The 23,150-nt window shown below is 35.1% G+C and overlaps 1 protein-coding gene across 1 annotated transcript in view; it reads left to right on the top strand.

The window, feature by feature from the left end:
• Positions 1-23,150, top strand: part of WDR49 (WD repeat domain 49) — a 187,867-nt gene that overhangs the window by 21,301 nt on the left and 143,416 nt on the right. The window contains 3 exon segments of the mRNA XM_045386671.2: positions 9,918-10,358; positions 16,561-16,737; positions 17,598-17,772. Coding sequence (XP_045242606.2) covers positions 9,918-10,358; positions 16,561-16,737; positions 17,598-17,772 — 793 coding nt within the window.

Raw genomic sequence — 23,150 nt, 5'->3', positions numbered from 1 at the left:
CAAAAGAAGATATACAAATGGCCAACAAACATATGAAAAAGTGCTCAGCGTTACTAATGATCAGGAAAATGCAAATCAAAACCACAATGTGATATCACCTTACTCCTGAAAGTATGACCATAATAAAAAATCAAAAACTAATACATGCTGGCATGGATGTAGTGAAGAGGGGACACTTCTACATTGCTGATAGGAATGCAAACTAGTACAACCACTATGAAAAACAGTGTGGAGATTCTTTAAAGAACTAAAAGTAGAACTAGCATTTGATCCAGCAATCTCACTACTGGGTATCTACCCAGAGGAAAAGAAGTTGTTTTACCAAAAAGATATTGCCCAAGCATGTTTACAGCAGCACAATTTGAAATTGTGAAAACGTGGAAGCCACCCAAACGCCCATCAATCAACAAGTGGATAAAGAAACTGTGATATACATATATATATATGCAATCAACAAATGGATAAAGAAACTGTGATATACATATATGTATGCAATCAACAAGTGGATAAAGAAACTATGATATACATATATATGTGTGTGTGTGTGATATACATATATATATACACACACATACACACAATAGAATACTACTGAACCATAAAAAGGAATGAATTAATGATATTTGCAGCAACCTGAATTTAACTGGAGACTATTATTCTAAGTGAAGTAACTCAGGAATAGAAAACCAAACATCGTATTTCTCACTCACAAGTGGAAGCTAAGCTATGAGGATGCAAAGGCATAAGAATGATACAATGGACTTGGGGGACTCAGGGAAAAAGATTGGGAAGGGGTTGAGGAATAAAAGACTATAAATTGGGTTCAGTGTATTTTGCTCGGGTGATGGGTGCACCAAAATCTCACAGATCACCACTAAAAAACTTACTCATGTAACCAAATACCACCTCTTTTCCAAAAACCTATGGAAATAAAAAAATTTTAAAAAATTTAGTGGTGAGTACTTACAATAATGTTTGGCATGGAACCGACACTTAATAAACATTTGTTGACTGAACAAATAAGTATACCTATGCTGTGCTGCTTTATATGGTATACATCTTTAATATACATTTATTAATGAATAGATCAGTAGGTGGAAGGATGGATGGATGTATTTCTCCCAGTGGCTTACAACTTATCATTTGACATTTATTTTCAGTTTCTGGAAACACATACTCACCAATGACTTAAGGGCAGTAAACCTTGGGTCAGTGAAATGCTAACCCACTGACAACCTTTGACAGAAGAGAAAATACCCAGACCAAGTTGGATTGTGCTTTCTCAATAGTGTTGAACTGGGACTTTTGTCTTGGCCAAGTTCTTATTTGCAGAGTAGGAGAAAAGAAAGTATTTCTTTCCTCATTTCATTATGAAATATGCTATTGGAAAAAGGGGACAAAAATATAAACAACATTTCTAAGGGTTGGCAGATTTTGAAAGATAAAATGTCCGCTTTAGAAATATATTTTTCCTCCAGAAAGTAAGTAATATTTAGGTTTATTTAATAGAACTATACTTTAGCAACCAATCGATAAGTCTTAAGAAGAATAATACCACACCTTTATGAGGGTCTTGAGTACAGGCAACCTCCTACTTTGTTGATGGGAATGTAAATGTATTCAACCTTTTAGAAGAGGATTTGGCAAAATATATTTAAAAAACTTTCAGGACATGTAAATTCTTTGATTCAGTAATTATGCTTCTAGAGAATTTCCCTTAGGAAATAATTGGACAGCTTAGCAATGATGTATATGTAGGAATATATATATGTTGCTGGGTTGTTTATATAAAATTGTAAAGCATTGGGAACGATTGAAATTTTTAATAATGGGATTATAAATAATTGTATGTCTTCGCTATAAAATATTGTGCAGTCATTAAAAATAGTAATAAAGACCAATGTATATTGTAAGAGGCATAGCTTTATGGTATGATATAAGTGGAAAAAGCAACATAGAAAGATATGTATGTATATCATGATGCTATTTTGTAAATAATAAGTGGTCATTTCTGTTTCTGCCTAGAAATAAATCTGAAAGGCTGATGGCATTATAAATGATTTTAATTTTTAAATTATCTTCATTTTCTATAATACATGTGGATTCTTTTGTGCAAAAAATAAACATTTGTAAAAGTATGTTGGCACACTCAAGTTGCCAATGGCACATGATCTCTTCTTAATGGCAAAAATGCCTGTCGAGTGTCAAGGTTTTTTTTTTTTTTTAAGTTTTGCACTTATGGTTAGAGCTCACTTTTCATATAAATTATGGTTAAATCCAAATCTTATAAAGCTCAGAACTGAAGGAAATTTTAGAGTTTATGCTTTTTCTAAATAGACAGGCAGCTCACTAGAACTGACTGTAACTGCAAAACATGCTTTTTAGGCAAAAGGAAATGATTTTCAGAATATTCTTTGAAAAGAATTCAGGAAGACAGGAACATTTTCAAAAGGTCTAAAGTTGTGTCTAGTGATATAATCAGCTGGACATTCTGAGTATATTAGCTTTCTGGCTCTTGCCACAACAAGTGTAGACAATTTAATAACTGGTTATTTTCTTAGTAGTTAAATAGATATAGCAAAATAAATGTACAAACATTGTACTAGGAAGAGCTGAATGAGATCATGTTTTCTAATGGCTCATATACTTTTCACCTTTATTAGAAGAGGAGTTCTAACAGAGGCATGAGCACTATTATTACCTCAAAAAGACCATACAGATAATATAGATTAATAAAAATCAAAGGACATATCTTTAAAACACTATTAAGTAGTTTTTATTTGAAAGCCTACATTTGAATGGGAGCACATTGTTTATTGGAATAATAAAGATTTTATTAAAGCCATAGTAATTAAACTTTTCATTGAAGGAAATGAGAATTATTTTATGCTCTATGTTTTATAATGAAGTAAAATTTCCTGAAGTCCTAATATTTCCCTATCTATATTAAGTGTATACTTGTGAATTCATCCTGTTGCAGATGCGTCAGCAATAACTGATGCTTGAATAGAGTTGTCTAATGTAAAGAAAATGGCCTTCATACAGATTATCTTTTTGGTACTTCATGCAAACCCGGAGAGAGGTCATGACTGCCTTAAGGGCATACAAATGTTACGTGTCAAATCCAGGCATAAAGCCCAGACATAAACTAAATTAGCACTAATTTGAAGATGTATGTCTGTATATGCATGTGTATGTATATCTCTAAAGACAGCTCAATGGTAAATTATTTCGTCACTCAGTATTGAATCTAATGCAAACTAAGAGTTTGTAACAACTAAATGATGCTCTATGCAAGTTCCTTTTTAGATTGAAAGGTTATCTTTGCTTTCTTTCTGTGGAATTACTTTCCGCCAGTAAGTCCAGGATGGGGATATTTGGCTCACAGAGCAGCACTATGAGTGGCTAAAGACAAGACAGAAGCTGGGATTACTCACATGGATGAAATGTCGCTCTTTTATATGTGAAAGAGCCATGGTTCTGGGAACAGGTAAACTTTACTTTCACCAGGCTCACTTAGGACAGTTTTATATTTGTGCCTTTGAAGAAGAGCAACTGAAACAGTGTGTATGGTTGTTTCTTTTTAAGACAAAAATTAGATCTGCTGCTATGATGATAATAGTCATAGAAGCAGAGAGTTTCAGACCATTCTGCTGGTACAGTATCCTGCACCTATTCTCTGGGCCCCGAACAAATCTTTAAGAACTATCTAGTTAGCAACTAGCCACCCTGGTAGAGATCACTAATATTAGTAATTATGAACGTCTCCAAAGCCTTACACACACACACACACACACACACGAGTTTGACTAAATTCTCAGAAAACCATGATTGCTGACATGACGACTCAATTTATAATTTTTCTATTCCCCAAACCCTTTAGCAGGGCATTAACATTTATTGAATATAAATGTGCTATACATACATTAAATTATCCCATGTGCTATATGTACATTAAATTTTGAATAGATCTTCATAACAGCACTAGGAATTCATTATTATTATTCCTATTTAGAGGTGCCATAATTGGGGCTAAGACTTAGAGCTCCACCTTCTTCACTACCACACGATTTCCCAACCACAGTGTATGATATATATAGTATGAAGACATGAATGAATTAATTCTAGTCCCAGAGGGTGGGAGTCACTGATGAAACAAGAATTAATTATGTGGTAAAAGTTAATGCATTTGTGCTTTTAAGCTTGTGTAAAAGATCAATTACCTTAATTGTACATTTAACTAATTTATTCAAGTTGGCATATGATAGAATTAATAAACAACATATTAATCAAAGCATCATGCTTCTTCAAAAAAGTTGGGATTTTTTAGTAAAAATAAACTACTAGATTTTAACTGAAGGTATGGCTAAAACATGGTTTCATTTTCAAACTTAACAAGCTAATGGGTGAACAATGGATAACAGAACTGCCAGGGATATCATACAATTGTACTTTCTGGGCCAAATTTCATAACCTAGCCATATTTCTTGTCTCTTTCCCCAGTGGATATTGGCATTATCAATGTGCAGAAAGTATGTAGTTGATTGCTTATATTACTTTGGGAAAGAAAATTTGTCATTTACAATTTGTTTCTAATTCTACATTCTTAAATGTAAAGAAGAAATTGTTTTGATATTTGTCAGAGTAGTTTCTTATTCTCAGAAATAAAAAGTAAACTACCAGCTTATAGGAAGAAAATACACTGAGATCCTGCTTTTAAATGTTGTTTCATTGATGAGACAATCTAAGAGACTGATTGATGCCATTATGTAATAGTTTAAAATAAAAATCAACATTGCCTTAGTTTTCAGAAATAGCTTGCAGTTTTGACACAGATGGAGCACTTTTAGGACCAGGTTTCTTTCTCTACCCTTAAAATCTGGGTCCCTCAAAAATGTCCAGCTATCTAAACATTTTAGACTAAAAATAACTGAAAAAAGATACGAATAATTAACTCCTGGCTGGTTCAAAGGGCTTGATATCAATTATTTCTCAGAAAGTTATTTTAATTAGTTAAGTGCCTAGACTAACCTCCATTAAACTAACCTCTATTATCTCAGCTAAGCTTCATAACAATTTTCTTACAACTGATACTGCTTTACCTACTTTACAGATGGGAAATTAGCAGTGAAGTACCTTGCCAGTAGTTCTCACAATCTCTGGTGGAACCAGGCTTAAACCTACATTGGTTTGACCTGCTCCACAGTATGCTGCCTCTTGTGCTTCTTCCAGGCCTGACTCTGGCTCTGACATGGTGGGAAAAGTTTATTCTCTCATAATGAATCTCACTGAACTAAACAGCCCATCAATGTTAAGCTAAATACTTGTTTGAAATACAGTTAATCTTCATTATTTGTGAATTTTATACTTGAAAATTTGCCTACTTCCTAAAATTGATTAATCCCCAAATCAATACTCGTGGCACTTTAATGGTCTTTCCCAGACATGTGCAGAGTGGCAAAAAATTTGAGTCTCCCAATGTGTACATTCCAAGCGGAGATCAAACAAGGCAACAGTGGGGCCGGGCGCGGTGGCTCAAGCCTGTAATCCCAGCACTTTGGGAGGCCGAGGCGGGCGGATCACAAGGTCAGGAGATCGAGACCACAGTGAAACCCCGTCTCTACTAAAAAAATACAAAAAATTAGCCGGGCGCGGTGGCGGGCGCCTGTAGTCCCAGCTACTCAGGAGGCTGAGGCAGGAGAATGGCGGGAACCCGGGAGGCGAAGCTTGCAGTGAGCCGAGATCGCGCCACTGCACTCCAGCCTGGGCAACAGCGTGAACTCCGTCTCAAAAAAAAAAAAAAACAAAAAAAAAAAAACAAAAAAAAAAAAAACAAGGCAACAGTCTGCTTTCTTGTTCAGTTCTCATATTGTAAGCAAGCGTCCTTTTTAACCTCTCTCTCGCTCTCTCTCGCTCTCTTTTTTTTTTTTTTTTTTTTTTTTTTTTTTTACCATACGGCAATTTCTTTTTTTCTTGTTTTTCTTTATTTATTATACTTTAAGTTCTAGGGTACATGTACACCTTGTGCAGGTTTGATATGTAGGTATACGTGTGCCATGTTGGTTTGCTGCACCCATCAACTCATCATTTACATTAGGTAATTCTCCTAATGCTATCCCTCCCCTAGTCCCCCACCCCCTGACAGGCCCCAGTATGTGATGTTCCTCACCCTGTGTTCAAGTGATCTCTTTGTTTTCAACACCTCTTTAGTGCCACGTTTTTCACATGTTGTGCTTATTGTTGGGGATTTCACACTTTAAAATGGCCCCCAAGTATGGTGGTGGAGTGCTGGCTAGTGTTCCTAAGCACGAGAAGGCTGAGATATGTCTCACCGAGAAAATATATGTGTTAGCTTCATTCAGGCACAAGTTATGATGCTGTTGGCTATGAATTTAATTGTGATTAATTAACAATATATTAAATAACATGTCTTTCAACAGAAACACACATAAACAAAATTATGTAGTGAGCAGTTGTGCAGAGGCTTGCAGAAACTTAACCCTGTGTTTCCCCTAGGAGCAATGGTTCAGTATCTACTAATTTAGTGTTCTCAGAGACTTTATAGAATATAGCTACGAACAGCAAGAATCAATTGCATGTGACTTCACTGTTCTTTATAATGGCATATGTATAGAAGTTAACTTATTGCCCTTTCATTAAAGTTTCACCATGGGGTAATTTTGCTGGCTTCACTAAGCATTCTTCAGGGATTCACCCAATTTTCATCAACCACTTGACAGGCACACCTTGGAGATAGTGCAGATTTGGTTCCAGACCACTTCAATAAAGTGGGTATCAGGATAAAGTGAGTCACACACATTTCTTTGTTTCCTAGAGCAATAAAAGATATATTTAAGCTATACTGTGGGGTATTAAATGCCCAATAGCACATATCTAAAAAACTGTACATATCTTAATTAAAAAATACTTTATTGATAAAAAAATTAACAATCATCGGAGCCCTTGGCGAGAGGTAATGTTCTTGTTAGTGGAGGGCCTCAATGTTGATGTCTGCTGACTGATCAGGGTGGTGGTTACTGAAGGTTGAGATGGCTATGGCAATTTCGTAAGGAAGATAACAGTGACATTTGCCACATCGATGGATTCTTCCTTTCATGAAAGATTTCTCTGTAGCATGAGATGCTATTTCACAGTGTTTCACTCACAATAGAATTTCTTTCAAAATTGAAGTCAATACTCTCAAAACTTGTCACTGCTTTATCAACTAAGTTTATTTAATAGTCTACATCTTTGTTGTCATTCAACAATGTTTATGGAATCTTCACCAGGAATAGATTTCATCTCAAGAAACAACTTTCTTTGCTCATCTGTAAGAAGCAACTCCACATCCATTCGAGTCTGATCATGAGATTGCAGCAATTCAGTCACATCGTCAGGTTCCACTTCTAATTGGAGTTCTCTTGTCATTTCTACCACATCCGCAGTTAACTTTCTTCATCTAAGTTTTGAACCCCTCAAAGCCTTCCATGAGAGTTGGAATCAACTTTTTTCCAAACTCCTGTTAATTTTGACATTTTGACCTCCTCTCATGAATTATGAATATTCTTAATGGCATCTAAAATGATGCCATTCTAGTGAATCCTTTCCAAAAGGTTTTTAATTTATTTTGCTCACATCCACCAGAGGAATCACTGTCTATGGCAGCTATACCCTACAAAACATCAGAAATGAAAGTTGAAGTTATTTCTTAATCTATGGGCTGCAGAATGTACATTGTGTTAGCAGGCATGAAAACAATATTAAACCCCTTGTATATCTCTGTTGGAGCTCTCGAGCCACCAGGGACATGGTGGAGCAGTACCTTTTTAAAAGGAATATTTTTTCAAAGCAGTATGTCTTAGCAGTGGGCTTCAGTGAACCGTGCTGTATATTCAGTAAACCATGTATATTCAATAAACCATGCTGTAAACAGTGTGCTATAATGCAGGCTTTGTTGTTTCACTTATAGAGCACAGAAACAGGGTCTTTCTCTGTTGGCCAGGCTGGAGTGCAGTGGCGCAATCATGGCTCACTGCAGCCTCTACTTCCCAGGCTTGAGTGATACCCCTACCTCAGTCTCCCAAGTAACTAAGACTATAGGCTCATGTCACCATGCCCAACTCATTTTTTTATTTTTTGTAGAGATGGAGTCTCACTATGTTGCTCAGTCTTTTCTCAAACTCCTGGGCTCAAGCAATCCTCCCCTTCAGTCTCCCAAAATTCTGGGATTATAGGCATGAGTCACTGTGCCCAGTCAGATTTAGCATAAATCTTAAGGCCTTAGAGATTTTTGGGAATAAAAATGAGCATTGGTTTCAGCTTAAACTCACCAGTTACATCAACCCCTAACAAGAGAGTCATTCTGTCATTTGAAGCTTTGAAGCCAAGCATGGCTCTAGCTATGAAAAGTCCTAAATGGCATCTTCTTCCGAATAAGGCTGTTTCATTTACATTGAAAATGTATTGTTTAGTGTAGCCACCTTCATCAGTTACCTTAGCTAGAGATTCTGAATAACTTGCTGCAGCTTCCACATCAGCAGTTTCTGCTTCATGTTGACTTTTATGTTGTGGAGATGACTTCTTTCCTTCAAACCTCATGAATCAACCTCTGCTAGCTTTCACCTTTTCATCTGCAACTTCCTTACCTCTCTCTGCCTTCATAGAATTAAGGAAAGTTAGGGCCTTGCTCTGTATTAGGTTTTGGCTTAAAGGAATGTTGTGCCTGGTTTGATCTTCTATCCAGACCACTAAAACTTTCTTCAAAGCAGCAATAAGGCTGTTTAACTTTTTTATCATTCTCGTGTTCAAAGGAATAGCACTTTTCCTTCAAGAACTTTTCCTTTACATTCACAACTTGGCTGTTTCGTGCAAGAGGCCTAGTTTTCAACCTCGCTCATCTTTTGGCATGCATTCCCATTAAGCCTAATCATTTTTAGCTTTTGATTTAAAGTGAGAGATGTAAAACTCTGACTTTACTTAAACATTTCGAGGCTCTTATAGGGTTATTAATTGGCTTAATTTCAGTATTTTTGTGTCTGAAAAAATAGGAAGGCCCAAGGAAAGGGAAAGGGAAAGCGGAATGACTGGTTGGTGTAGCAATCAGAACATACACAACACTTACGAATTAAGTTTGCTGTCTTGTATGGGCATGGTTCATGCTGCCGCAAAACAGTTACAGTAGTAACATCAAAGATTACGGATCACAGATCACCGTAACAGATATAATACTACTACTAATAAAATTTTAAATATTATAAGAATTACCAAAATGTGACACAGGGATATGAAGTAGGCATGCTATTGAAAAAAAATGGCACTGATAGACTTGCAAGGTTGCCGCAAACCTTCAATTTGTAAAAATCACAGTATCAGCAAAGTACAATAAAGCGAAGTGCAACAAAAGGAGATATGTCTGTATTAATTTCCTGTTGCTGCTGTAACTAATTACCAAAAACCATGACTTAAAACACACAAATATATTAATATACAGTTCTGGAGTTCAGAAACCTCAAAGGGATTTTACAGGGATAAAATCAAGTTGTCAGGATTGCCTTTCTTCTGCAGACTCTAGGGGAGAAACCTTTCCTTGCCTTTGCTAGCTTAAATAGAGGTAACCTGAATTCTTTGCTCACAGCCTCACATCACTCCATGCTTCCATCATCATATCTTCTCCTGCCTTACTCTTCCCGATATAAGGACTTTCATGATTGACTTTTTGTGACTGAGAATGTCAACTTCTAGTCCTGTCAGTTACTTGGTCCCCAGCTTAAGTTCACTTGAGTATATTACTGTTATCAAGCAAAAGACATTTTTCTTTTCATGTTGGCAGAATTGCTGATTAAATTCACCTTTGTGAGTAGCACACATATGATGCTTTCACTGTTGTCTCATTATTGTTTTTGGATTCCCGTTTCTAGTCCCCAGAGCCAAGGAAAATCATTTGTATGTCCAGAGAAGACTTTACACAGAAGATGACAGAGATTGTTGGTTGGGGCACGAAGGAAGAATATGGGGAGCTCTTTGACAAAGTGGATGTGGCCCAAGATGGCTTCATTAATTGGGACAAGCTGACTTCCTTTATACTGCTAGAGCTTAACAAGCAAGATGAACGAGCAAAGGCAACTGTGGTGCCCCAGTGGAAGGACCTGGAATTCCTCCCAGTAAAACACAAGGACAACATTCAAAAAGTAATTTTCTTAAAAAGTTCAAGTCATTATCTGACGATTAGTAAAGAAGGTTTATTAGCAATCTGGGGAGAGAATTTAAAGCTGCAAGAAACATTCCCCATCACTTCAGATGCCACCAAGCTCAAACACCTGTGGGTGACAAGCCTGGTTTCTCTGGAAAATGTAAACAAGGTACAGACTCTTTATAAAAAAAATTACTGTTTGTAAAAGAGGAAAAAGTTATGGGGTGGGACTCCTGGCTAGCAGTAACAGAAAGCTATATTACTCTTGGTGGCTTTCTCCTGACCTGGAGGGGGAACAGGTAGTGCCAACAGAACTACATGATTTCCCAAGCTGTTCTCTTGGGTGCCTTGTAATGACACTGTGGCTGATGGCTCAGATTCCTGGCTCTGTCTTCAATGAGGCCATGCTTCATTATTAGCTTATAAGAACTTTACTCCTGTATAGTTTACAGCAGGATCATGGATCTATATGTAGAACTGAGAGGCTATTACTGTGCATGGCAGGATTCAGTGCAATTAAAGAGAACTGCTTATCTAATTTTGATCACTGTACTAGTCAGTGTCTTCATTCTAATAGGGCCTACTGGGTCTAAACATCTTCATATACCTATACCTCTCAGAAAGATAACATACTGTGAGTAAAATAATTTTGACATGGAAGGTTGGATCTTGAAGAATCCACATGTTAATATTTTATATTAAGCAGAAGGTAGATTTTACTATGAAAATTTTCAAGTGCATGCACAAGCAGAGAGAATAGTATTAGAAACCTGATGTACTCAGTATTCACTCAATAATTTTCAATTCACAGCTAATCTTGTTTCATCTATACCTCCCCTTTAAGATCCAAAACATCATATTATTTCATCTGTCAATATTTCTGTATTTCTAAAAGATGTCTCTATTTTAGCATAGCCAAAATACCGCTATCACACTTAATATCCATAGCAATATTTTCTTAATATCATGAAATATCCAGTCATGTACATATTTTCCTGATTGTCTTATCAATAGTTTGTTTCAATGAAGATCTGAATAAGGTCCAAATATTGTGAATGGTTAATATGTCTCTTTTGATACACATGCTTTTCTTTTTTCCTGCTTTTTTTTTTTTTTTTTTTTTTTTTTTTTGCAAATTTTGGCTGTTGCTGTTGATGTTTTTGTTAAAGAAACCAAGGTTTGTCCTTTAGAATTTTCCACAGTCTGGATTTCACAGACTGTGTCTACATGGTGTTGTTTAATATGTCCAGCCATTCCGTGATTTTTCTAGTGAATTGGTAGTCAAGTGTAAAGCCTTGTGTAGTTTTGGAGTGGTTAGTTTGTTTAGAACAGATGACTATGTGTTCTTCAGCCAGTAGGTATTAAATACCTGGTTCTCCCTCTTCTTGAGATGTTAGCAGTTATTGCTGACTATTCCTAAATCCATGAATTTTTTTAGGGGTCAGAAGATGATATTCTAATTTCACAATTTCCTTTTCCTTTAAGCTAGAATACCTTATAAAAAAGAAATAATCCCATTAATTGTTTAGTCATCATGTGGTACAAATTAAAGGCAGAATAAATGCGTAATTTTTCACGTTTTTTGCCAGTTTTCAAAATAATGAGCTGGTTTTCTAATATTGTCTAAAAATAAACAATGAGTACTATTATTATTATTATCAGTATAATTGAAAAATCATGGATTTAAAATTTTTGATTTGTTTTAATCTACTGAGTTGTTATCCCATACCAGAAATTGCACCCTCTTTAGAGAGTGGGAACAATGCAGGTTGGCTTCTGAGTCTTTTTATAATCCTGACAGCACTTGAAAGCTTCTTTGTTTCCTGGTATGACAAAATGTTCTAGAATCATCTCGTATATTTCCTATGCCAGACCTAAAATCAGCATTTCTCCAAAAAGGCAAGTTATTTTTAGTGGGAAAATGTATGCTCTATTGTTTGGAACCATAAATCATTCTCATCCTCAGTAGCTTCCTATGCCCTTATCTATTCATCCTCTCAAAATCACCATGGAGTAGTTATTATTCCCACTTCACAAATGAGAGACTGAGCAAAGAGAAGTTGTATAATTTACCCTCAGTCACAAAGGATGTAATCAGGGTTGCCAAGACTTGTAAACTGAGGTAGGCCAACTTTAGACCTGGGCTTCAGTCTTTGCTGCCTCCATAGTGACTGCTGACATGAGATCCAATTCCTTTTTGCTAAGTATCTAGTGCTAATATTTAACTTGTATGAATTAAAAGATATAGTCCAGATGATTTTTTTATATCTGTGTGCAGTGTGCTGTTATTATTATATGATATTTCTGTTGCACTATTTCTTCTTTTCAGCACTGAACTAAAATCTTAGTCTTTCTTTTGTGCTTACTCAATATAGAATCTTAAAGAATGTTGCTTTTATTCTTTTTGAAACAGATTTATTGAAATATAACTATACAAAATACACTGCACATATGAAAGTGTCCCAAGTTGATAGATTTTAACACATACATGACCTGTGAAAAATCAACAGTATGAAGAAGACAATGAACATATTAATCACCCTCAGAAATTTCCTTGCAGTGTTTAGTAACTCCTCCCATCCCTTTTTTGTTAAGCAAGCACTGATCTGCTTTCGGTCACTATAGATTAATTTGGATTTTCTAGAGTTTTGTATAATTGGCACCATACTGTGTGTACTCCTTTTTTTCTTTTTCTTTCTTTTTTTTTTTTTTTAACATGGCATAACTATTTTGAGAATTATCCATGTTTTGAGGTATACTACTAGTTTTTATTGCTCTGCAGCATTCCATTTTGTGGATATGGCCTCACAAACATTTGGTATGATCAGTTATTTTCTCTCTCAATTTTAGCCATTTTAAAAGGCCTGCATTTAGATCTTATTATGGCTTTAATTCATATTTACCTAGTGACTAATGATGTTAAGCATATTTTCACGTGCTGGTTTGCTACCTGTACATCTTATTTTGTAAAATGTCTATCCAAATCTTTTCCAATTTTTTATTAAGGTTGTTATCTTATTATTGAGTTTCGAGAGTTTTTATATATTCTGGGTAGATAGATTTATCAGATGGATACTTTGCAAAACCTGCATCTTAGTTTTTACATTCTCTTAACATTGCCTTTGGTAATTTCATTTTTAGATTGTTCATTGTATAGAAATACAATAGATTTTTCAAAAATGATAATATATTCTGCATCTTTCTGAAGTCATGTGTTAGTTCTGTAGTGTTTTTGAGCATTTCTAAAATTTCCTATATATAATATCATGTTATCTCCAAATAGATATAGAGATCTAGTTTAACTTCCTCCTTTTCAATATCGATATTTTAAAATTTCATTTTCTTGCTTAATTTATCTGGCTAGAAACTCCATACCATATTAAATAGAAGTGGTGAGAGTGAACATCCTTGTCTTATTTCTGATCTTATGGGGAATATATGTATTTTTTCACCAATATGTGTGATGTCAGCTGTAGGATTTTTGTTGTTGTTGTTGCTGTTGTTGTTGTAGTACATGCTGTTTATGAGGTTGAAGAAATTCTCTTCTATTTCTGGTTTGTTGAGTGTTTTTATCATGAAAATGTGTTGGATTTTGTCAAATGCATTGTTTGCATCTACTGAGATTACCATATAGCTTTTGTCTTTTATTCTATTAATATGATGTATTACACTGATTGATTTTTGCATGTTAAACAAACCTTGTTTTCCTGGGATAAATATTACTTTGCTATGATGTGTAAACTTTTTTGTATGTTGCTAAATTCTCTTTGCTAGTATTTAGTTCAGTATACATTTTACATTTATATTAAGAGGTATAGATCTGCAGTTTTCTATTCTTGTGATGTCTTTCTCTGGTTTCAGTATTAGGGTAATCCTGGCCTGATAAAATGATTTGGGAGGTGTTACCTTTGCTGTCATTTTTTGGAAGAGTTTGAGAAGTATTGGTGGTATTTTCCTTGAAACGTTTGGTAGAATTTATCAGTGAAGCCATCTAGTTGAGGATTGTCTTTGTGACACTTTTTTTGACTATTAATTTAATCTTTCATTCATCATAGTTCTGTTGATATTTTCTGTCTTATTGAGTTGGTTTACATAGTTTTTGTTTCCTGAAATTTATGCAGTTCATAAATGTTAACTAATTTCTTGGTATATAATAATTTTATCTTACTAATACTTTTTTATTTCTGCAACGTCGATGGTACTGTCCACTCTTTTATTTCTGATTTTAGTAATTTATATCATCTCTTTTTTTCTTTCTTTCTTTTTTTTTTTTTTTTTTTTTTGAGACGGAGTCTCACGCTATCTCCCAGGCTGGAGTGCAGTGGCAGGATCTTGGCTCACTGCAAGCTCTGCCTCCCAGATTCACGCCTTTCTCCTGCCTCAACCTCCTGAGCAGCTGGGACTACAGGCACCCGCCACCATGCCTGGCTAATTTTTTGTGTTTTTAGTTGAGATGGGGTTTCACCGTCTTAGCCAGGATGGTCTCGATCTCCTGACCTCGTGATCCACCCGTCTCGGCCTCCCAAAGTGCTGAGATTACAGGCGTGAGTCATCGCGCCCGGCCTATCATCTCTTTTTTTTTGGTTAGTCTAGCTAAAGTTTTGCCAATTTTGTTTATCTTTTCAAAGAACTAATTTGATTTCGTTGTTTTTCTCTACTGCTTTTTCATTCTCTATTTGCTTTATTTCTGTACTAATTTTATTTTTTTCTTCCTTCTGCTGGCTTTGGATTTAGGTTGCTCTTCTTTTTCTGGTTTCTTAAGATGGAAAGTTAGGTTATTGATTTCAGATTTTTTTTAGATTGATGTTTGCAAATATAAATTTTACTCTAGACATTGCTTTTACTCTATTCCATAAGTTTTTTGTATGTTGTGTTTTTGTTTTCATTCATCTGAGTGTATTTTTTTCATGTCTCTTGTGATTTCTTCTTTGACCCATTGGTTACTTAGAAGTGTGTTGTTTTATTTCCATGTAGCTGTGAATTTCCCAAATTTTGTTTGGTTGAATGATACTTCTAATTTCATTCCATTGTGTTTGGAGAATATAATTTATATAATTTATAATCTTTTAAATTTATTGAGATTTGCTTTATCACCTAATATATGGTTTACCCTGGAGAATGTGCCATGTGCACTTGAGAAGAAATGCATCCTGCTGAGGTTGGAATGGAGTGTTCTTTAGACATACCTGAGATCTAGTTGTTTTATAGTGTTTGTCAAGTCTTCATTTTCTTACCGATCTTCAGCTCAGTTGTTCTATCTGTTATTGAAAGTAGAGTATTGAAATCTCCAACTGTTATTGTTGAAATGCCTACTCTGTCTTCAATAATTTTAGTTTTTGCTTCATGTGTTATGGGGCTATACTGTTAGAAAAATGGCAGATGTAAATCTTACCTTTTCAGTAATCATATCAATGGACTAACCACTCCAATTAAAGGGCAAAGATTGGCAGAATGGTGATTTTAGTAATTGATGCATGTTTCTTAAAATTCTCTATTTGATGAAACATCATTCTCATTTCTTTCTTTCTCTCTCTCTCTCTCTTTCTTTCTTTCCTTCTTTCTTTCTTCTTTCTTTCTTTCTTTTTTAAAGATGGGAGTCTCGCTGTGTTGCCCAGGCTGTTCTTGAACTCCTGGCCTCAAGCAATCCTCCTGTGTCGGCCTCTCAAAGTGGTGAGATTACAGACATGAGCCATCACACCCAGCCACATACTTTCCTTTACTTCTTTAGACCTCGTTTTCTTTAGTTGTTTGAAAAAAAATATATATATATATTTGTGTGTGTGTGCGTGTGTGTGTGTATGTGTGTGTGTATATATATATATGTTGAATTGAAGTCTTTTTCTAGTAAATTCAATGTGTGAATCTTCACAGGGACATTTTCTATTGACTTATTTTTATGTTGTTAAATATTTTCCCCTTTCTCGTATAGCCTTTAGGGTTTTCTCTGACTTCAGATAAAGCTACTTATAGAGTCTGTATCAAATGATTTCCATGAAAGTCTCTATTTGCATCATAAAACATGGTTTGTAAAGTTTCTGGTATGACTGTATAATGCCATATCTTTGTGCCTTAGTCTCTCCTATGTGATTAGAGGTCTAGTCTCCCATGGATGGGGATGTTGGTGAGCGTGTGGAATAGGGATAGGAAATAAAGCATGTTCAAATGCTTCTAATAGGAAAAGTTTCTTCTTGGCTGGATTCCACAGTTAGGATAAAGTACATTTGTGCCACTGTTCTTTGCTTCTGTAATACTGTTAAGGATCCTCAGAGAACAAAGTCTGATTTGGCAATTAGAGTGGCATGTCTGCTTTGCATATTAATTTTGCTAAATCCATCAGAATTACTTTCTGATTTTCTACTCTGCTACTTTAGATAGCAGTGGCTTTTACAAGTAAAGAGATTTGTTTCTATGATCTGCTGTCCAAAGAAGAATTTGTTTGCCAGTAAAAACTCCAAGGCCTGAAAGGAACACCAATTTGCATGGATTATTGGTATGATCCTCTTGATGCCAATGAATCAATTCTTTCTTTTGGGGATATAACTGGAAAGGTAAGTGAGGGTAGATTAAGATTGAATACTATGGATTTAATCATCAAACTGTAGTTTAAAATAGAAATTAAAATGCAATGAGTGTGACCTCCAAATTTAATTACATTATGGCTTATATGCACATTGGACATGGAAGAGATGGATTAGGTCACAGTTTGTCTTCTTGCTTACAAAAACAAATCTTAATTGTGTGTGTGGGTTTGTTTGTTTTTTGGTCTGTCTATAGTCTCGCTTTTCTCATTTAGAAAAAAAGATCTTCCTAACCTTTTTCACCATAGGATGCTTAATTTATTAGATCCCAATATGAATAAATGTTTAATATTAAATGATTACATTTATTCCTCAAAATGCTTTCAAATTTATTGTTCTTGTTTTCCTACATAGAATATTGGGTTTCTCAGTACCAATTTCCTAGTGAGTGCCCATTGCCTGTATCATATAACAAAAGGATTAGAGATGGCAGCTCTGAAACCTAGATATTGGATACAAATATTTCTGTCTTCCTATCAAATTTCACCTGACCTATGAAAAATTATTACTTACTGAATGAAACTAGAATATATCTGTGACCTCTGAAGTAGGCTAATTTAAACAATTTCCTTTTGTAATTGTGAAAGGTTTTCATTCTTACTATTTTGACGACGAATGTGTCTTAAAAACAAGTAAAAGACTGCCCTTTAGTAACTGTGTCACCAAACTAATAATTGTTCTGTTTTTTAGTATAACAGCCTGCATCCTTTAAATAGTATTGAAGAAATTCTTATTAAATTAAGAGCTATTCCTTATTAAACTAAAATAACATAGAATCTTCTTGCAACAATTATCCTGTTGACTGTTGTTCTTTCAATGTCTTCATCAAGGTTCAAGCGATTGCTTTCACAGCAGCCTTGATTTCCCTGTTTGAACGGCCTGCTAGTGCATGTGAAGATGGAGAAGCCACCATGACCATTAACTGGGCAGAGCTGCTCTCTGGATGTCACAAATGTTGCCACATATTAGAGCATAAACTTCATCAAGGAGACTGGGTCAGGCAAGGTATTGAATTTGAACAGTAATGAAAGTAAATGGTCACCTCTGACTTGTACATTTATATTATTTGATGAAAATGCTTCACACAAAACGTTTAAGTCTAGAAACCAATAACTGGTTCTCTGGAGGTTGTGGCCTGCACTCTGCTATCCCTTGAATGCTGGCAAGGATTCTTTTTGTTTTTTTTTCCTTCTGAATTTATGCCTCATACAATTAATTCAGGTGACCAATGTGCTCAAGAAATCTTAAGAGAAAGGAAAACATTGTCGTAGAATTCATTTAGCTTCAACTCAACTCTGATCCTAGCTAATCTCATCTAGTTACATTCAGGGCTGTTTAATAAAAGAAATTAACAAGTTCCCTCAAGAACATTCCTTTGTTTTCTTTATGTTCTCATGGGAAGCATATTAGTTTGACTGCCTTTAAAATTGAATCGTCTTAATTTTCTTTTTTTGATGTAATGACCGAATTTCTCTAATCTAGAGTACTTGAGTGGCGGTTCTTTGTGTAATAAGACTATGTTATAAAATCAGTGTCTATAGAAAACCAGAACTTTCTTAAAACATAGTCACCAATGAATTAGTTTCATAAAATATCTTAATTTTAACTGATGGCTCAAGATTCAAATGTGCAATATCTGCATTAATATTTCTTTGTTTAAATACTAAGGAGTATGATAATAAATTGCTGCATTAAAGAATGTTCACTGAAAAGAATGAAAATTAACAATCTCATTGACTTTAATGAAATTTGGTGAGATTAATGTTATTGGTCTATTCCTAATATAGTTTGAAGAAGAGACAGTCAACATGGATCCAACTGTTGGCTTTTATGGTAATTTAACCCTCTTTGGGTTTCAGAAGGTTGAAACTAATTCTTTAATGTATAACCACAGTAATAATTTCCTATGTGAGGAACTATGTGCTCTGCATTTTTTTATTTTATATAAATCATACCATGCCTTTAGTACCTTCTTTACATTTTTAAATTCTGGCATGATATTAATTGCAGGAAAAACAAAAGATGACAGTTTTTGGTCATCTACTAAGTGTGACAGGCAGAAAATTACGTGTTAAGTTTTCATAACATGAAAATGAGAATCAGAGTTTTAAAAATATCCGGAATGGAGCTATTTCAACTTCTTCTGAAAAACATTATATTTTTAAATTTGTATTCATATTCATATTCATATTAGTATATTAATATGAATATTCATATTCATATTAGATACATATGCCAAAGACTAGATTATAATAATAAAGTGATAGTTTTTGAAATTTACTTCCAGTAGGTTCTCTGAAATTTAATGTATTATTTGAGTCAATAATCTTAAATTAATATGAGTAAATACAGAGAAGCCTATAGAAAGCTGTCTTAGAAAGGGTTGGAGAGATAACAAGTAAGGCTTTTAAATTGTGATTGTCTTTTCCGATGATGCATTATATCTATATACTCTCATGTTTAGGAAGAGAATGGGAAAGCTCTCACTGCAGACTCTGCCTCAATTTTATTTAAGGTTCTCAAAAAATCAACCATACCAATGAAGTAACCTATCAGTGAGCATTTGTCTCTTAAGTTATAGGACAAGGATTGTTCTCTAGGTCAATGCTGATTTGCTACTTATCATGTGTCCATCATAGCATTCTGATCTTTGATTCCCTCCTCTACTGACAAACAAACATGGGAATTTAGTTTAGTATTAGCAGTGGAGATTCACGTTTATGACCTAAGGAATCCAATTTCACAGTCTGGCGTCAAATCACTGCAAAGTAGGAATTGGCTACAGAGAAGTTTTATGTATATATAAAGAACTATGTATGTAATACAAATTAGGTATATATATATACACATACATACATATATAGTTAAGAATCTTTGCTATCTTATTCATATTACATATTTCTCAGTTCTTTGATTAAAAATTCATTATAATCAAGTAGATAATTTTTGGGACAACGATAGGAATACACACAAACACATTTACTTTAAACAGTTTATTTGATTTATGGACTGGAGTGTCAATCAACAATTATTTATTTATCTTTTATGTGTCTTAAAACGGTCTTAGGCATTTGAGACTATAGAAGAAAGATTAATTATAGACTCAACCCTCAGAAAACTTAATAACTGAAAGAAATAGAAACTAATACAAGTCACCTTATTAGAACATTGTTCAGTGGTACTGAAAATTAACTACTAAACCTTATAAACAAGATTTTGACTCCTAGAGTAGTTCTTAAGCCTGAAAAGCCATAAGAAAAAGCCTTAAGGATTAGTGGTGGTACTTGAAGGATGGATGAGGGAGAGAAAAAGAGAACATGGGCAACATGAGCAAAAGTAGACAAGCAGACACAATGATGACAGAAGGAGAGGTAAACATGAATAGATCAGACACTGAATATTAGGGAAATAAGAAACAAATAGGTCATATGGGAACATAACGTTGGAAGATATGGGCCGTGAAACATTGAAGGCTTTTGAGGAAACTTGGACAGACCCAATGCAGACAGCATTTAGGAAAAATTTGCTTGGTAGTTTGTTCAGCATGGATTGGAGGAGAAAGAAACTGCAATCAGACTGGCTAGTTAGAAGGTTTTTGATCATTAGAAAATGGAAATGATAAAGAAAGGACAGAAACAGGCAGCTCTCTGAAGCAACCGTCTTCAGGATTGGAGGTCTAAAAATGTGGAATGATAAACCATCTTAGGATGTCTTCTAGAACTTTCCACTTCTAGCTAGGGAATTTTTTATTTGAAGATTACAGATCCTACCTGGCCCAATGCACAGACTCTTCACAGCTCATCTTCTCCTCCTCCGGAGGATTCTTCATTCTGAGATACCCCAGATTCTGCAACCAAAGACGAGTATTTCTTTTAAAAAATGTTTTTGAAGTTTCTTTTGTTTATTTGTTTGAGATGGACTCTCACTCACTGTGTCGCCCAGGCTGGAGTTCAGTGGTCCGATCTCGGCTCACTGCAATCTCTGCCTCCCAGGTTCAGCGATTCTCATGCCTCAGCCTCCTGAGTAGCTGGGATTACAGGCACATGCCATCACGCCCGGCTAATTTTTATATTTTTCGTAGAGACTGGGTTTCACTGTGTTGACCAGGCTGGTCTCGAACTCCTGACCTCAAGTAATCCGCCCATCTGGGCCTCCCAAAGTGCTGGGATTATAGGTGTCAGCCACTATGTCTGGCCTACCACAGAAGAGTCTTTCTTGCCAACGTTTTTCCTGAAACGTCCTTTATTTTTTGCCACTTCACCTTACATCAAACTCTTTATTTTGCCTCTTCCTCTGTCTAATTCAGATGGACTCTTCATTGCATTATTTGCAAGGTTCTCAATTTTGGCATTGCTCCTGAATTCTTCTTCAAAATCTTGCTTTGCAATGCTGCCCACCCTGTGAACCAAACCTACCAATTTCTGTACCCACGTTAGAATTTGAGTCCTGCCTCTTACCTTCCCAAGCCTAGAAGGAAATTTGAATGCCCCACATGAAATTACATTTACATATAAATGGAAATTAAAACATTCTTCTTGGGGCAAGCACTATATTGTTCATTCACCTTAGTATCTACTATAACACGGAATACAATGTTTTATAAGATTTTCTCTTTATCACTGATTTTAAGCCATTTGATTATGATATACCTTAGTTTTTCGTGGGGTGTATGTGTATATGTGTATGTGTTTATACTGGTTAAAATTCATTAAAATGCTTGGATTTGTGAATCTGTAGTTTTCATTAAACTTGGAAATTTTTCTATTGTTATTTTTTCAAAATTTTCTTTCTTCTCTCTCTCTCTCTCTTTTTTCTCTAGGACTGTCCCATATTTTCTAGCTGCCTCATGGTCCTCTAACTCTAATCTTTGTTTCTCCAACTCTGGAGACTGCTAGGCTCTGTGTGGTTTCCTGCTCTGTGTGCTGATAGTTTGGAAATTTCTTCCAAGAAAGGCAGAGCAATTGTAGGGCCCACTTCATTTGTTTCTCTTCCTTCAGGGTTCACAGTTCTACTTTGCCTACTGTCAAAATCTGAAAATATTGTTGCTAATATTTGTCCAGTTTTCCAGTTGTTTATGGTGAGAGATTAAATTCAGTGCTTGTTATGCCATCATGGCTGGAAGCAGAAATCCAGCACAATGCTTTTTAAATAGTGAATATACAATAAATATTTGTCAATCAGTTAGTCTCTTTCTTTTGTTGAGATCTTTCAGTCACCTTAACGCCCTTTACCAGCTGCAAGGATAGGAACTTCTATGTGATATTCACCCAAAAAACATTTGCTAGGTAATTACTATGTAATAGGCACCATATTAAGCACTAGCATATTTCAGCTGAATTCTGTTATCTAGATCCATCCCAAGAAACTTAACTTCTAACATCCGACTAACTAAGATTTTTAAATAATCACTTCAAGGTTTGTTTATTATCATGTTCACTTTGAAGCACTCAAAACTAAGCAGCCAGTCAGTAACACTTAACAAAGTATCCTTCTGCACATGGTATTGTGTACTAGGAGCTCTGTGATAATTATTGTAGGGAACAATGGATAATTTATTTATCAAAAGATGCTGGAGTGAGTGTCTTGTTGAGATTAGTTAAGGGCAGAGAAAAACTGGAAGCTTATCTATTGATGCTGAGAAACTGAGCTGTATTTTAATATTAGTGTATGCCAAAATGAACTATCTGAAGTCCCGTGAAAGCATTATATTAATTTTCTTCTTCCTTTTTTCTTTTTAAAAGAATTGCACTTGTGTCTCTAATTAATAATTCCTATTAGTTTCCACTATGGGATTTTATGTTTTGATTTTGAGCAAAAAAAGCCATTTTGCAATTTGACTTTGAAGGTCTTAGATAAATTATTGGGTGAATTTTCACAAGAAAAGAGAAATACCAAAATAAATTATGTTAATATTTGTAGAATTTCTTTCTTTCTTTTTCTTTTTTTTTCTTTTTTTTTTTTTTTTAATGGAGAGCCAGGAGTGGTGGTCTATGCCTGTAATCCTAGCATTTCAGGAGGCCAAGGTGGGTAGATTGTGTGAGCCTAGGAGTTTTAGACCAGCCTGAGCAACAAGGCAAAACCCTGTACTCTATAAAAACCACAAAAATTAGCTGGGTGTGGTGGCATGGGCCTGTAGCCCTAGTTACCCAGGAGGCCAAGGCTGGAAGGATCACCCAGCCCAGGAGATTGAGGCTGCAGTGAGCCGTGATCACCACTATACTCCTCAAGTACCTCTGAAAGGTGAATATACTTCAGTCCTAACCAACGAAAGAATGCCTTTTCTTAGATTTAGTAATAGAGATTAGAAACTTAAATATGACTTTTGGTTGTTGTTTGAAGCTCAGTTATTTCAATACGAGAAAAGAGAGGAAGACTGAAATGAA

This window comes from Macaca fascicularis, chromosome 2 (genome assembly GCF_037993035.2).
Source record: "Macaca fascicularis isolate 582-1 chromosome 2, T2T-MFA8v1.1".
Lineage (NCBI taxonomy): Eukaryota > Metazoa > Chordata > Mammalia > Primates > Cercopithecidae > Macaca > Macaca fascicularis.
The sequence above is the reverse complement of the archived record's forward strand: the minus strand, read 5'-3'. Positions and strand labels throughout refer to the sequence as shown.